The following is a 15,998-nucleotide window of genomic DNA, read 5'->3' on the forward strand; positions in this document are numbered from 1 at the left end:
AAGGGTCAGTTTACTTGAACATGATTGACCTTGCCAGTGATAGTGAGTCAAAGGTAAATTTATTTTAATGCGGTCAAACTGAGGTTAATTCAATAGGGAGAAGACGGTTGGAGCCTGAACACCTGATTCTTGAATTTTATTTGCTAATCTAGAAAATCATATGATGCCGTCTCTGAGCTGATTTTATGTTGGATAATCAGGTTTAATTTAGAGTCGTACTCAGTTATCAAAATAAAATCTGTGATATTCTAAATGACAGGCGGCCTAACTACTAAATCCACCCCTCCTGCACATAGAATCATAGAATTTACAGTGCAGAAGGAAGCCATTCGGCCCATCGAGTCTGCACCGGCCCTGACAAAGAGAACCCTACTCAAGCCCACGTATCTACCCTATCCCTGTAACCAGTAACCCCTCCTAACCTTTTTGGACACGAAGGGTAATTTAGCATGGCCAATCCACCTAACCCGCACACCTTTGGACTGTGGGAGGAAACCGGAGCACCCGGACGAAACCCACGCAGACACGGGGAGAACGGGCAGACTCAGCACAGACAGTGACCCAGGCGGGAATCGAACCTGGGACCCTGGAGCTGTGAAACAATGGTGCTAACCACTATGCTACCGTGCTGCCCTATCTTTGGGTTGTGGGGGTGACACCCATGCAGACACTGGGAGAAAGTGCAAACTCCACACGGACAGTGACCCGGGGCCGGGCTCAAACATGGGTCCTGCCACCATGAGGCAGCAGTGCTTACCACTGTGCTACCATGCCGCCCAGGGCGGCCTGACTTCTGTCTAATAGATTCTGTGTTCCATGTTTTAGTAGTGAGTGGTTGTTTGAAATGTATTATTTAAGGTGACCTTGTGTGCAATAGGTACTAGATTGAAAGCAAGCCCTTTTTTAAGCTCCTCTAAGCATTGGTGAATTGAAGTGGAATTAATGTTGTGCTGGAGTTGCAGAAAATTTGATTGCAGATGAGCCTGAATGCAGTAGTAGATGGTCACCAACTAGTACCTGTCCGGATTAATATCCTCGGCGTATCTTGCATTACAATGCATGTAAATCCGTTCCAATTTTTTTAGTTGAACAACTGAATCCTGTGCTGTAATTTTGTCCCCCACAACAGACACTGTCATCTGTTAGAACAATAATAATAGCTTATTGTCACAAGTAGGCTTCAATGAAGTTACTGTGAAAAGCCCCTAGTCGCCACATTCCGGTGCCTGTTCGGAGAGGCCGGTACAGGAATTGAACCCGCGCTGCTGCTTTGTTCTGCATTGCAAGCCTGCTGTTTAGCCCACTGTGCTAAACCAGCCCCACCAGCGTGGCCACTTCTGTACCAAACAATTATCAGAACCCTTGGTGAGTGCTGATGTGGAGGCTTATGTGAAAGAAATACGCACAACTAGTGAGTTTAACTGCCCCCACCTGGGAGGTACTGCTACTTCTAACCCCTTCTTCGTGTTAGGGACATTGTGAAGTATACCAATGAGATTCGACTTTCCACGTGTATATTAGGCTGATGACAAAAAAACTTTAACTGCTAATGTTACCAGATTAAGATTATAGTCAAAGCCACCACTGACCCAAGTGATCATTTAATGGTATGCTGTAAAGCATTATGAAGATGCATTTTAAGTACCATATTAATCACAGGTGATTGACAGCAATTTGAAAAAAGATGTATTCAATCAGGAAGCAATCTCTTAAATGTTTATTACATATGGAGTCTCACTATTCATTCAGCGCATGCCGTAGTATAAAGCTGTGACACAACCCTTTGTCCGAGCTGTCTGGTTTGCTTTACATTGAACCTTACTCCCCTTCCCTTGCATCTTTGTTCGCCTTTCTAATACGTTTAGATCTGTAGTTCATTTCATATGTATTATTGTTCTTTAGGTGTCTGATTTCAATGTGATGCAACTCTGGTTGTAAGCACTTATCCCAGCCCAGTGTGTGTGTGTGTAAACAAAAACAAATCATTATCATAACTGCATTCATGGTTTCTTTTAAGGTTCAAAAGCTTCAGGCGATATTGAAGCCCATGATGCTGCGCCGTCTGAAGGAGGATGTAGAAAAGAAGCTCGCTCCTAAGGAAGAGACTATTATTGAAGTAGAATTAACCAATATTCAGAAGAAATACTATCGTGCAATCCTGGAAAGGAACTTTGCCTTCCTATCCAAAGGGGCTGGCCAGGCAAATGTGCCTAACCTGGTAAACACCATGATGGAGCTCAGGAAATGCTGCAATCACCCATATCTTATCAAAGGTAAACATTTTCCCACTGTAAAATATTGTTTTATTTTATTCTCCCTCCCTTCTTGGTAGCAGTGGATTTTATTTTTGAACTCTCTTCATCTAATGTAAAGAAGTTTCCCTTTCGGGAACCTCAGCATGCCTGCTGAATGTTCAATTTTCTAGAAACAAGGCCTGTCTTGACTCGGTTACTACCACTGTTTTTTTCAATAATGGTAGAATTTCATTATAGGTGTGCCCCCCCGCCTCCCCACACACAAATTTTGACACGGGCTATATCTGCCAGTTTATCATTTTGAAAGTGGGTGAGACTAATATACCTGACTCCTATCTATCTAACAGCAGTTAGTCGGATTATTATGTTAAATTGCTAGTGATACAAAATATTTCTTGTGTCTTAGAAAAAATAGATAGAATTGCATGACTCACCAATGGTTTATCATCTCCTAAAGGCAGAGTTTATAAGTGTGGGGGCGTTGAGGAGGATAATAGAAGTCAAACTTATGTACATTTGAGATGCAGTAACTCCATCTTTGTTCTTTTTAATGAAGTAGACCTATCCTATTTAAATTGTACACCTAGAACTTTAATCACTTGGCATCTGTTTATCACCCGAAACATCAGGTAGTTTTATATTGATAGAGCTTAATGTTTGCAGAGGCATTAAGAGTTAAAGATATCAATAAATTAGCTTCATCAGCAATAACTATATTTACAATTTACAGTGGAACAGGTGGACTAGACTCCCTAGCCCCTTTTTACTCAGCAGGCAATAATTGCAGTGCAGTTTTTTTGTTCCCAGTTTGGAGAATAAGCTTGTAAACTAAATATTTTTGCCATTTCAGTCATGCGCAATGCCAAACTGCAAATGATGTACCGATGGGTGCTTTTGTTTGCTCATTCATGTATCCCAGTAAAGATTTGACAATAGTTGCCATGTGAGGAAGTGAATCCTAGGGAAGAAAAACTCACTGTGACTTGACACTAATCCTATCACCATTGAAGATAGGAAATAGGAGCAAGAGTAGATGGTATGACCCCTCAAGCCTCCTCTGCCATTCAATACAATCATGGCTGATCCTGTGCCTCAGGTCCACTTCCCCACCTGCTCCCAATATCCTTTGAGTATACTCAATGATGGAGCATATACAGCCCTCGGGTAGATATTCCCAAAAACACATCCTTGAGTGAAGAAACTTATCCTCATTTCAGTCTTAAATGATTGGTTCCACCCTGGAACTGATCCTTTTTGTTCGAATTTCCCAGCCAGGAAAAATAATCTTTTGCGTTCACCCTGTCAAGCCTCTTCAGAATCATGCAAATTTGAATGAGATCACCTCTCTTTTAAACTCCATAGAGTATTGGCCCAATTTACTCAGCCTCATGTCATTGGTCACCATCTTATTTCAGGAGCTAATCTAGTGACTCTTTGCTGTAGTACTTCCAACGCAAGTACATCCTTCCTTAAATATGGAGACCAAAACCACCCTCAGTCCACTAGATGTGGTCTTACTTGTGCATTGTGGCAAGGCTTCTTTATTCTTCTACTCCAGTCCACTTGCAGTAAAAGCCAACATGCAGATTGCTTTCCTAATTGTTTACTGTACCTGCACGTTAACCTTTTGCGCTCTTTGTATGAATACACCCAAGTCTCTCTGAATATTAACATTTACAGGTTTCATATCCTTTTTTATTAAACTGCTTTTTTATTACTACCAAAGTGAATAACTGCATGTTTCCCCACATTATATTCCACTCCTTGTTGTCTATTTGCTTAACTTGTATTTGCTTCTTTGCATTTTCTTTGTGTCCTCCTCAAAGCTTACATTCCCACCCAGCTTTGTATCAACAAACATAAATACATCATCCTTGGTCTTTTTGTCCATGTCATTAATTTATAGGTTATTATAAAGCTGAAGTTCCAGCACTGATTTATTTTTGCGTCCAATCAAAACAGTATACCAAAGGAAATTAACTGAGGGACAAATTAAAAGGGGTTGCTCCTGGTAGGGGCACTGCCCAAAAATAACAAAGAGAAACGGAAACTTAACACGGAAACCCCTACGGTGCCCACTGAGCATGGATGATCTCGAGACGTGGACACCATGTGCTCCCTCTTTAGGGACACCCGGCTACAAATAAAGCAGCAGACAGTCCGGCTGGACGACCCCCTCGGTTACCCCCTGCCTGGACTTGTTTATGGCGAATTTCGCCAGGCCCAAGAGCAGGTGCACGAGGAGATCATTCGTCATCCCCGCCCGTCTCTGCAGCGGGTGCCTGCAGATCAGGAATGTGGGCTGAAGTGCAAACAAAACCTCAACAAAGACATTGTCAAAAAACCAAAAAGGGGTGCAGCCTAGAACATTCAACGTAGTCATGGCTCATGGAATCCACAAGACCGCAAAAAAGACAGGGTTCTTGGCCATTTGTGAACCGGTGCGAGTGGTGATTGCATGGTACCACTGCGTGCATCACCCTTCACCCCAGGTCCCCAAGATTTAGGGGGAGTACACCTCTGTAGAGGGACCTCCAGTGGGGACCGCCACCATCGGGGTGGCAATGAGGCATGTCAGGCATGCCCAGACGGCGGGTGAGGGCAAGGAGGTGGAAGGTGTGCAGCAGCAGACCATACAGGAAAACCCTCTGCGCAGTGCGAAAAGGCATGGAGGACATTTTCACGATGTGGCTAGGATTGTGGGGCACTGGCACCCAAGGGAGGTTTTGGAGTCAATGTGGAATTCCGTTCAAGCAGGGGTCCACTCAGACAGGATGTCACCGCACACCTGCGTCGCCTCGAGACCGAGAGCGCCCTCGGGTCCGAGTACAACCATTTTGAGGCCTTGAATGGCATATGCCGCACTGATCCTTGCAGCAGTCCACTAGTTAACAGCCCACAAAGTGCTCCTTTCATCCTTGCTCTGCTGTTTCCTATCTGGCAATCAGCCCGCCAGGCATGATTGTAAATGTTAAAAACGTGCAAATTAGAACCACTTTTTCTCGAAGTAATTTTACAGCAAGCAAAAGTCAGTGGTATCTTAGAAATTACTGCATTTAAATTTCTTTATTCTCTCCCAACTTTCTATTTTGTCAAATTTTAAATATTTGTCTCCTGCGAATGTGACCAACAATAACTAACCATATTCAAAATTATTTGTGAATTGTAAGTGGGGAGGGGTTGCTTACTTGAGAACTGGCTTTTTGACCAAGTTGAATGTGATGCCTTAGTATTTGACTGATTAAAGCACTTATCTAGTCTATCGTGATGTAGTAGAATGAGGCTTCATGAAGTGTGAAACTTTACATAAAAAGGAAAAAGAACTTCAGAGCATTAGTATTTCAGAGAACAAATTAACATCCATTGCTTTCAGAGAACTATTTGTTGCCATAGAAAAATATTTCAAATTTGCAGATAGCTAGAGGTGGAATAAGCAGATTGTTTTTGCCCATTGCATTCATTAGAATATAACGAAGTGTTAAACTGTGAATTATTTTATATAGCATGTTAAATGCATAACCATAGAAATATTACAATAAGCTCAGACTTTGGTGGGGGTGTTATTTTCCTGTACCATTCTCTTCAGGCTCAAATTTGACTTCAACTTCAATAAATTGTTTGATACAGTAAGGTTACAATTCCTAATATGTTTTTTCTCAACAATTAGACTTTGTTGCTTTTAATCTTCCCATAGCAATATGGTTGGCTTTTTGTATCCAAATTAAACCTCCTATAATAGATTCTAAAATTCTGTTGAAATCTGAAGTGATGATAATTATTCAGCAGCAATAATTTTGTATCTATAAATTGCTTATCGCACAATTCACTAGCCAGTTTCTCGTCAGCCATGGTGAAAGACGTATCCAGGCTGCCAGATGCTTTTCTAAACTTTGGAGGGTATTTTGAATCTTGGTTGTTGACTAAACAATGTTTGGCTAAAACAAAAACTTTGTTACTAATTCAATATAATATTTAATGTATTCATGAACCAGGTTTTAAAGGCTAAGCACTTTTTCTAAAGCCCTTGGCTTTTATGTTTATAAATACACAGCACATGACATGCTACATACATGTGCTCTGAGTCACGGTTGTCTACACGCCACACACAGATAAGCAAGTTTGCTTGACATTGTTTCATAAAAGCATAGAGAATTCAGTATGGAAAGAGCCCACACCCCATTGTGTCAGTGCTGGCTGCTTTCCATTAAACCAGTACGCTTGTAAGAACTAAATCCTCCTTACATCAATTAAAATGAGGGATTTCTGTCTAAAGATTCTATCAATTGCGAATTCTCAAGAGTTTGGAGTTATTCCTCGCTGCAGTATAAAATTATTTTGTTTGGTGTGTTAATGTGCTTTCTTGGTCTTGTTAGTTGCTTCCTTAGAACATGCAGCCTACAACTAATAACGCTGTTGCAGTTTAATATTTAAGTACCACGGATCCCCCCAACATGTCACCATTTCGCATCTGAACAACTGTGTGGTATCATGTGAAGTAACATTGGTTTGTTTGAAGCAATAGTGTTATATCCCAGATGCAGATTATTCATTGGACAATATGATCAAAGGATATAGAACCAGGATGATGAGTGTTCTCTTTGGTACTAGGTGCTGAAGAAAAGATTCTAGGAGAGTTCAGAGAGATGCACAATCCAGTTGCTTCAGCCTTTCATCTACAAGCAATGATTCAGTCATCTGGTAAACTAGTCTTAATTGACAAGCTGCTCCCAAAGATGAAAGCTGGTGGTCACAAAGTTCTTGTCTTCTCCCAAATGGTGCGCTGCCTTGACATCCTTGAGGACTATCTTATTCAAAAGAGGTACAGGCTATGATGTACAAATCTCTAAAATTAAGAAATGGAATTTGTTTGCATAACACTGTATAATGCTGTATTTCAAATATTTTAAGGGCGCACCTCATATTTTTGTGTAAAATTTCCACTGCAAAATTCGTGCTCCTAGTTTCAATTTTTGATCACACTTCTGGCAGTATGTATATTATAGTTTTCTATGTCAAATGTCACAATATATTTGCTAGCTCTGGCCAACAGGTGGTTGTACGGGGTGCTTTGCTGAAGTCCCTTCCCATCACTGTCATCTCATTTATGAAATAATTTTAGCGACCAATTACCTTCCGACAATATCACGGGAATGTTTCTAGCTATGTTGTATCAAAGGATTTTGCAGCAAAACTTAAGAACACATTCAAACATAGCAACAGGTAGGCCTGTAAATATTGCATTTGAAACACTGATGTTTAGGGTAAATTTAAATATTGTTAATCTTTATTTAGATAAAATCTTAAAAATACTTATTTTAACTAAATGTTTAAATTTTTCAGTAGTTGAGCATTAAAACCAGAAACATTAAAACTACTTGTGGCACAGTGGTTTGCACTGCTGCCCCATAGTGCCAGTGTCTGATTCTAACCTTGGGTGACTATGTGGAGTTTGCACATTTCCCCGTGTCTGCATGGGGTTCATCCAGGTGCTCCGGTTTCCTTCCACAGTCTAAAGATGAATCCATGGCGTTACAGGGATAGGATGGGGGGAGTGGGTCTAGTTAGAGTGCTCTTTCGGAGGATCGGTGCAGACTCGATGGGCTGAATGGCCTCCTGCACTGTGTGGACTCTAGATTCCACTTTGGATGAACATTATAGATGTGATGACACAAATTGGAGAGCGCCGGAGTGTTCTCTGTGTCTTGTCAAGCTGTTATCCCTCAACCAGCATTACCAAAAAGAGGAAATGGTCATTTATTTCATTGAAATAACAGTACCTAGACTTCCAAAGAAATTTGTTAGCTAGAAGAAACTCAAAAGGTGTGTGTATGATTTGTCTACTGTGCGTTCCTGTTGCTGTCCTGCGAAAACATCAGGATTTGGAAGTAGAATAACTTGTGGAGTTATTAGTGATTGAATTTTGCTTCATCTCAACAAATTACACTGGCATTCCAATATTCAAATTGAATTGACATTTGCAAGTATGATTTCTGACTTGTTTGTATGAGAATTACAGCCCACTAATTTCCAGCAACTTGAGCTGTTTTCAATTTGTTTGCATATGCAGCGTTGAGGTTTTTCAACCTCCATATCAGAGCAGTCAGTATGCACAAGGAATGAGTTGTATGAGGAAATATTCAGTTCCTCACCCATTGCTGGTAATCACATTCTTATGCACCCGTTATAATGCTTTGGGTGCATAATTTCTATTTCCACTACAACAAAATAAACGTTTATGTTAGAAGTGCAAATGGCAGCCTTGATTTTGGGTGACAACGTATGAAAATCTGGTACCTTCATACATTTTGCTTTCCACTAATTTAACACAAAACAGTAACCCATTTATTTTATCCTGTTATACTAAAGTAGTTTTATAATTATTGTAACCCTTCTAGAAGTTGAAAGCAAAATTTTGTAATAAACTTCAAAATGTAAAAAAATCAACTTGCTCGAGATGGCATGCTCCTAGAAAATAAAATTCACAGATTATGCTCTCTAGCGTATTCAGTGATTTCTAAATCCATTATTGTTGTAATTTGCTCATTTGTATTGTAGATTTTTTCCCTCTGCAATAAAAATGATTGTTTGATATCCCTGCAGCATATGTTATGGGTGCCCCATGTCACAGTCCGCTTAATGTTGACCCTCACCTTTACGTGTTGTATTGTTTCGGAGATGTTGGCTGTTTGAGGGTCGTGTCAGCTTTTTGAAACTGTCCATTGGCTTTATTTTTAGTTTTTGTGCAGAGCATGCATGTTGATTGAATGCAGTCAAACCTCGGCCAAGCAAATGAATATAATATTTTACAAACCTTCACGCAAGTCAATGTATTGAATTAGTGCTTTATTCTTTTGTCACAGGTTCACATATAACTTCCTAACCTGATTAGTTTTCCATCTCTGTCAACTGTATATAGAGAAATAGGAAATGGAGAATTGGGTGTTTTCTATAGAATGGGAGCTAGAATATTACTCTCTATGCCTTTTCACGTTCCTTAAAGTTGGTATCCAAAATGGTATATCAGTGGCTTGTATGAGCAGTGTGTCCCTTTGGGGCAGCACGGTAGCATGGTGGTTAGCATAAATGCTTCACAGCTCCAGGGTCCCAGGTTCGATTCCCGGCTGGGTCACTGTCTGTGTGGAGTCTGCACGTCCTCCCCGTGTGTGCGTGGGTTTCCTCCGGGTGCTCCGGTTTCCTCCCACAGTCCAAAGGTGTGCGGGTTAGGTGGATTGGCCATGCTAAATTGCCCATAGTGTCCTAATTAAAGTAAGGTTGGGGGGGGTTGTTGGGTTACGGGTATAGGGTGGATACGTGGGTTTGAGTAGGGTGATCATTGCTCGGCACAACTTCGAGGGCCGAAGGGCCTGTTCTGTGCTGTACTGTTCTATGTTCTACCCACCATCTTAACTCGAGAATTGTACATGAGGCTTGTTTGTATGAAAATTAGATTTCCAAAAAAGCTTGTTGAAAGGGGAGGCAGTGGCGTAGTGGTATTGTTATTAGAATAGTAATCCAGAGACGCAGGGTAATGTTCGAATCCCACCATGGCAGATGGTGAAATTTGAATTCCTAAAAATCTGGAATGAAAAGTATAATGATGACCACAAAACCATTGCCAATTGTTGTAAAAACCAGGTGCTCACTAATGTCCTTCGGGGATGGAAATCTGCTGTCCTTGTGTGGTATGGCCTACATGGAACTCCAGACCCACACAGTGATGCAGTTGACTCTTAATTGCCCCCCTCTGAAATAGCCGAGCAAGCCACTTAGTTCAGGGGCAATTAGGGATGGGTAACAAATGCTGGCCCAGCCAGCAACGCCCACATCCCAAGAACAAATAACGAATGCAGCTGAATAGGAATATTAACAATTTTTCCGTTAGAATTTCATCTATGTCTAGTATAGCAGAATCATAAATGCATTATTTATGAATGCGCATGCAATTTTGCACGCACAAAAACCTATCCATTTTCCAAACCTGTAATCCAAGAACTTGATGATGAAAACTGCTGAATACAATTCCTGTTGGCTTTTAGAAAATGCTTCCTGAGAATGCAGTAAAACCAATTATAAAAAGTGCTATTCATCAAAGCTCTCCTGATGGCACTATAGACTTGACTGCATTACCCTGATGTTTTTTGAGCTATCGACACACCAATGTCACTTGCTGCACTTCACGTAGTCAGTTTGCAATATTTTCTCAGCCTTAAGAACCAACAGTATAAACATTGTCATATGGTTGAATTAACCAGTGAAAACTCACTCACGGTGACAAAACACGTAAGCATATTTTTTGTCAGCAATTATTTATATGGTTGACTGGGCTGAATGACCTACTCCTGTTTCCATTGCAGTTTGTCCAAGTAATCCTTTTTGTTGCAATAGAAGATTTGAGCAAAATAATGATTGAGGATAATTATCAAGCAAGGGCCCGTACCAAGCACCTTTTAATCTTTCGTGGATTCTTGGTCACCAAGCTGATTGTGCCATTTTATTTCTTTTCAGCCAGTATATAACATACATGTCCAGCTTGTGGTCTTGTGTTAATTCTTAATTGCAGCAGTCTGAGGGGCAGCTGCTTGGTGTCCTCACTGGCTTTTTCAAGTCACTTTATCAATTGCCCAGTTAATTCTGTGTTGACACGGCCAGTTGCAGTACTCCTCCTTCAGCATAGTGGGTCTGTAAAGACAGGTACAGGTTGAGTATCCTTTATCCGTACATTGAAAACCAAACAAATCCAAAAACTGCCATCGACCTTTAATGCGGGAGCCCAGTTGTTTGTCCGCTTAGCCGATTTTTGGCTGAGCATGTCAAAAAGAGTTTTATTACAGATATCCTGCAATTATTACTCAGTGGTACATCTTACTTTTTCAGCCGTTTTATTTACTTCAGACTATAGCTAGGCTTGGCATGGGCCATTGTAACTTTATACACAATGCAAAAACCAAAATGATCTGAAATGACATTGTCCTCGACGGTTTTGGATAAAGTATGCTCAACCTGTATCTTGCAAATTCAGAAATCAGGCTCGACTGTGAATAAAAATGAGTGTTGTTTATTGGTGCATTTCCAGTGCTGAAACAAAACAACTTTTCCCGAGAGTGTTTATAGATTTAACATAGCATGGCTCAGTGTTTCAGTCTTCGCCTGACTGCCTGACTGTTTGATTTTTGTTTGTGACGAAGAAAAGATCATGGTTTGTGCCTTGAGCCAAATGAAAGATGGGTGGAGAAAGCTGACTAGTTCATTGACCTGGATTGTCATTGGATTGCATTGTGCTGCAACTTAATATGTGTAAGGGTTTGATTGTACCCTTGCTCAATATCTCAGATTATTTGGAAAAATTACATGGTGAATTATATTTTTAAGCTTGGTGGTGTCTCAAGTTGTGAGTCTTGACCTTTCATCTCTTTTTCTGAAGGAAAAAAAGTTCTGAAACAGATTGATACACGATTAGCTCTTTCAGAAACAGAGGGAGGTGCAGTGCACCCATCCCCTGCCATTTTTTTAATTACGGTTGTATATATGGAGTTAGTGTTGAAGGGTGCCAATAACTTACAAAAGTTTACTTTGTTCCTGGCTATTAGCAATTTTTGATCAGGGATGGAGTTGTGCTCCACCATTTATTTAAATCCTACAACAGTTTGCACAATTTTCCCCCCACTAACTAACTGCCAGATTCTCGATTCCTTACATTTCTTTTTCTCTTCACCGTACGCTTTATTTCTCTCCTTGCTATCATTGCTGTCCTCTTGGTTTGTTCGCACATCTTATTTCTTTCTCGGACATTTCGGTGTCCATTGTTATCTGCCCACCTGTTAACAACCTTTTGTTTCAGTGTCATACATAGTGCGAAAAATTGGAGCACAAAAGTCTTCAATTCTAAGATGAAGGCAGGTAACGTGTAAGCAGCTTCCTCTATTTATGCCATTTTACTTGTTGCCGATTTGGAGCTCTGCATTTACAGTTATATCCATGCAGAGGGCAATTGTCACTGTGCAGCTCAATGTACACCGAGGTTCTTGCTGAAATGTTGTGCATTAACATTACTGCTCATCAAAGTGCTGAATATGTGATGTTTTGTTCGGGATAGGATGGAAATCGGTAGCGGTACTGGCACTTTCCTTATGAGCAGCTTGGATACACTCTTTGTACAGACTTCAACCTGCTGTATAAAGAGTCGGGTCTGATATTCAGGTTGTATGTTGGCAGGAATGCACTCCAGCCCAATGGTGCCTGTAGGTGCAGAAAGTCTTACTGGGAAATGCAGCATTGCGTTTTAGATGATTTGACTCCCCCTCCAGTAATTGATTCGACTGATGATTTTCTTTTTGTGGACAGGCAGCAACTGTCTAATATCACTCCAGGATTAGTCATCTGTGAGTGTGCTTAAGTGCACTATTTTCTGACACTAGAAGAGAAGGTCCATTTAGGTTCTTGATGAAGGTTTGGTACATAGTGGAGACGAAAGGTAGGAGCTGGCAAGTTCACAGATGGTCATCTCGCCTGTTTTCTTCCAGTGAAAAGAATCACTTTAAAATTAATGTTAAAAAAGAAAGTATAAAATTAAGGAGTTTTTAAATTTTAAAATGAGCTGGACACACAACACCACCTGGCTTGCAGACTGCCCTTGGAGGCAAGTGCAAAATTACATAGACATAGAATTTACAGTGCAGAAGGAGGCCATTCGGCCCATCGAGTCTGCACCGGCTCTTGGAAAGAGCATCCTACCCAAGGTCAACACCTCCACCCTATCCCCATAACCCAGTAACCCCACCCAACACTAAGGGCAATTTTGGACACTAAGGGCAATTTAGCATGGCCAATCCACCTAACCTGCACATCTTTGGACTGTGGGAGGAAACCGGAGTACCCGGAGGAAACCCACGCACACATGGGGAGGATGTGCAGACTCAGCACAGACAGTGACCCAAGCCGGAATCGAACCTGGGACCCTGGAGCTGTGAAGCGATTGTGTTATCCACAATGCTACCGTGCTGCCCTAAATTGGCTGCCTATCTTGGAAATCATACATTGAAGTCTTAGTCAGACTAAGTAAAATTAGTAAACACATGTTTGTACGATAAGAAACGCATGAAAATCCTTGACTGAGTAGGTGTGATACTTGCAGGAACTGCATGCATACAAGCTTGTCAAAATTAATAGTTTGAAAGTGGCCATTTCTCTTGAAATAATTTGAATATGGCCATTCCCTGAAAAAATAATTAATGTAAAAATGTCACTCCCCTGATTGCGAGACAGGCGAGCTTGTAATTAATTTGCTTTGGTACTTAAAGCCATGAGAAATGTGTAGTTAGTGGAAATTAAATTTGTATCTGAGCATGTTTTGATGGGCTTCTTAATCAGTAAGAAATAAATGATTAATTGTAGCTTGGCTATGTCTTGTTTAAGATAATTATAGAGTGATAAATCTGAGCAGTAAATAACGAGAGAGCCACAATTACCACAATTTCTAATTCCAGCCCTCAACAGGTGAAAACACTTGCAAAACAAATATATATTTTCTTTGTATTTAATTTCTCCTAATTACATTTAACAATCTGTAAATAAATATAGTTTCACATCTGTAAATTAGAGGCTAAACTGACTAAGTGTAATTATTTACTGACCTATGGCGGTCTGTTTGGGTGTGCATTTTTTTTAGTAATTTATGGGGGGCTTAGCTCAAACTCTAAAATAAATGGTGTTTCAATTTTTAGAGGAAAACAACTATTTTGTATTAATTTACGGGATGTGGGCGTCGCTAGCTAGGCCAGCATTTAATTGCCCACCCTGAGTTAGTGGTATTCCCAGGTATCTGCTGCTCTTGTCCTTTTAGATGTTGGTTTTCGTGGGATTAGCAGGTGATGCCTAAGGAACCTTGGCGAGTTACTGCAGTGCAACTTGTAGATGGTGCACACAGCTGCCACTGTTTGTCGGTGGTGGAGGGATTGAATGTGGAAGGGGTAGAAATCAAGCGGGCTGGATGGTGTTGAGCTTCTTGAGTGTTGTTGGAGCTGCACTCATCCAGGCAAGTGGGGAGTATTCCATTTAATTCCTGAGTTGTGCCTTGTAGATGGTGGACAGATTTTGTGGAGTCAGGAGGTGAGTTACTCGCCGTAGGATTCCTAGCCTTTGACCTATTCTAGTCACCACGGTATTAATATGGCTAGTCCAGTTCAGTTTCTGATCAATTGTAACTCCCAGGATGTTGATTGTGGGGGATTCAGGGATGGTAATGCCTTTGAATGTCAAGGGGCAATGGTTAGATCCTCTTTTGTAAGAGGTGCCCATTGCCAGGCACGTGTCTTGAATGTACCTTGCCACTCATCAGGTCAAGCCTGGTAATTGTCAGGTCTTGCTGCATTTGGACATGCATTGATGAAGCAACTGAAGGCTAGGACACTACCCTGCAGTGATGTCCTGGAGCTGAGATGATTGACCTCCAACCACCACAACAATTTTCCTTTGTACCAGGTATGACTACAACCAACATAGAGTTTTCCCCTGATTCCCATTGACTCGAGTTTTGCTAGGACTCCTTGATGCCATACTCTGTCAAATGCTACTTTGATGACGAGGGAAGGAGCTGAGTAACCTTGGGAGAACACAAACTGAGCGTCCGTGAGCAGGTTATTACTGAGTAGGTGCTGCTTGATTCCAGACCCCATGAAGTCTCATGGCTTCAAGTTAAACACAGGCAAGGGAGGGCAGCACGGTGGCGCAGTGGTTAGCATTGGTGCCTCACGGCGCCGAGATCCCAGGTTCGATCCCGGCTCTGGGTCACTGTCCGTGTGGAGTATGTACATTCTCCCCATGTTTGCGTGGGTCTCACCCCCACAACCCAAAAATGTGCAGGGTAGGTGGATTGGATACGCTAAATTGCTCCTTAATTGGAAAAAATGAATTGGGTACTCGAAATTTATATTTAAAAAAAACAGGCAAGGAAACCTGTCGATTATCACGTACCGACCACCATCAGCCCTTCCATCACTTTGCTGATGATGGAGAGTAGACTGATAGAACGATGATTGGCTAGGCTGGATTTGTCCTGCTTATTGTGTACAGACCACACACGGGCAATTTTCCTCATTGCTGGATAGATGCCAGTGTTGTAGCTATTCTGGGACAGCTTGGCTAGGGGTGTGACAAGTTCTGGAGCACAAGTCTTGACTACTATTGCTGGAATATTATCAGGGGCCATAGCCTTTGCAGTATCCAGTGCTTTCAGCTGTTTCTTGGTATCACATGGAGTGAATCATATTGGCTGAAGACTAACATTTGTGATGCTGGGGATCTCTGGGGAGACCGAGACGGATCGTCCACTGGGCACTTCTGGCTAAAGATTTTTGCAAGTGCTTCAGCCATGTGTTTGGCACAGATGTAGTGGGCTCCTCCATCATTGAGGATGGGGATATTTGTGGAGCCTCCCCCTCCAGTGAGTTGTTTAATTTTCCATCACCATATAGGGCTGGATATGGCAGGACTGCAGATCTGATGCATTCATTGTGGAATCACTTGCTACTTATGCTGTTTGTCATACAAGTAGTCTTGTGTTGCAGCTTCACCAGGTTGATGCCTAATTTCTAGGTATGCCTGGTGTTGCTCCTGGAATGCCCTCCTGCTCTTCATTGAACCTGGGTTGATCCCCTGGCTTGGTGGTAATGGTAGAATGGGGGATATGCCAGGTCATGAGGTTGCAGCTTATGGTTGAGTACAATTTTGTTGCTGATGATGGCCTAC

The 15,998-nt window shown here is 41.5% G+C and overlaps 1 protein-coding gene across 12 annotated transcripts in view; it reads left to right on the forward strand.

Annotated features, from left to right (window-relative positions):
* Positions 1-15,998, forward strand: part of chd9 (chromodomain helicase DNA binding protein 9) — a 268,042-nt gene that overhangs the window by 180,740 nt on the left and 71,304 nt on the right. For all 12 annotated transcript variants that reach the window (XM_038806710.1, XM_038806712.1, XM_038806713.1 and 9 more), the window contains 2 exons: positions 2,018-2,273; positions 6,864-7,074. In XM_038806710.1, coding sequence (XP_038662638.1) covers positions 2,018-2,273; positions 6,864-7,074 — 467 coding nt within the window. The remainder of the gene's footprint in view (positions 1-2,017; positions 2,274-6,863; positions 7,075-15,998) is intronic.

The sequence above is a fragment of the Scyliorhinus canicula genome, chromosome 9 (assembly GCF_902713615.1).
Source record: "Scyliorhinus canicula chromosome 9, sScyCan1.1, whole genome shotgun sequence".
Taxonomy (NCBI): domain Eukaryota; kingdom Metazoa; phylum Chordata; class Chondrichthyes; order Carcharhiniformes; family Scyliorhinidae; genus Scyliorhinus; species Scyliorhinus canicula.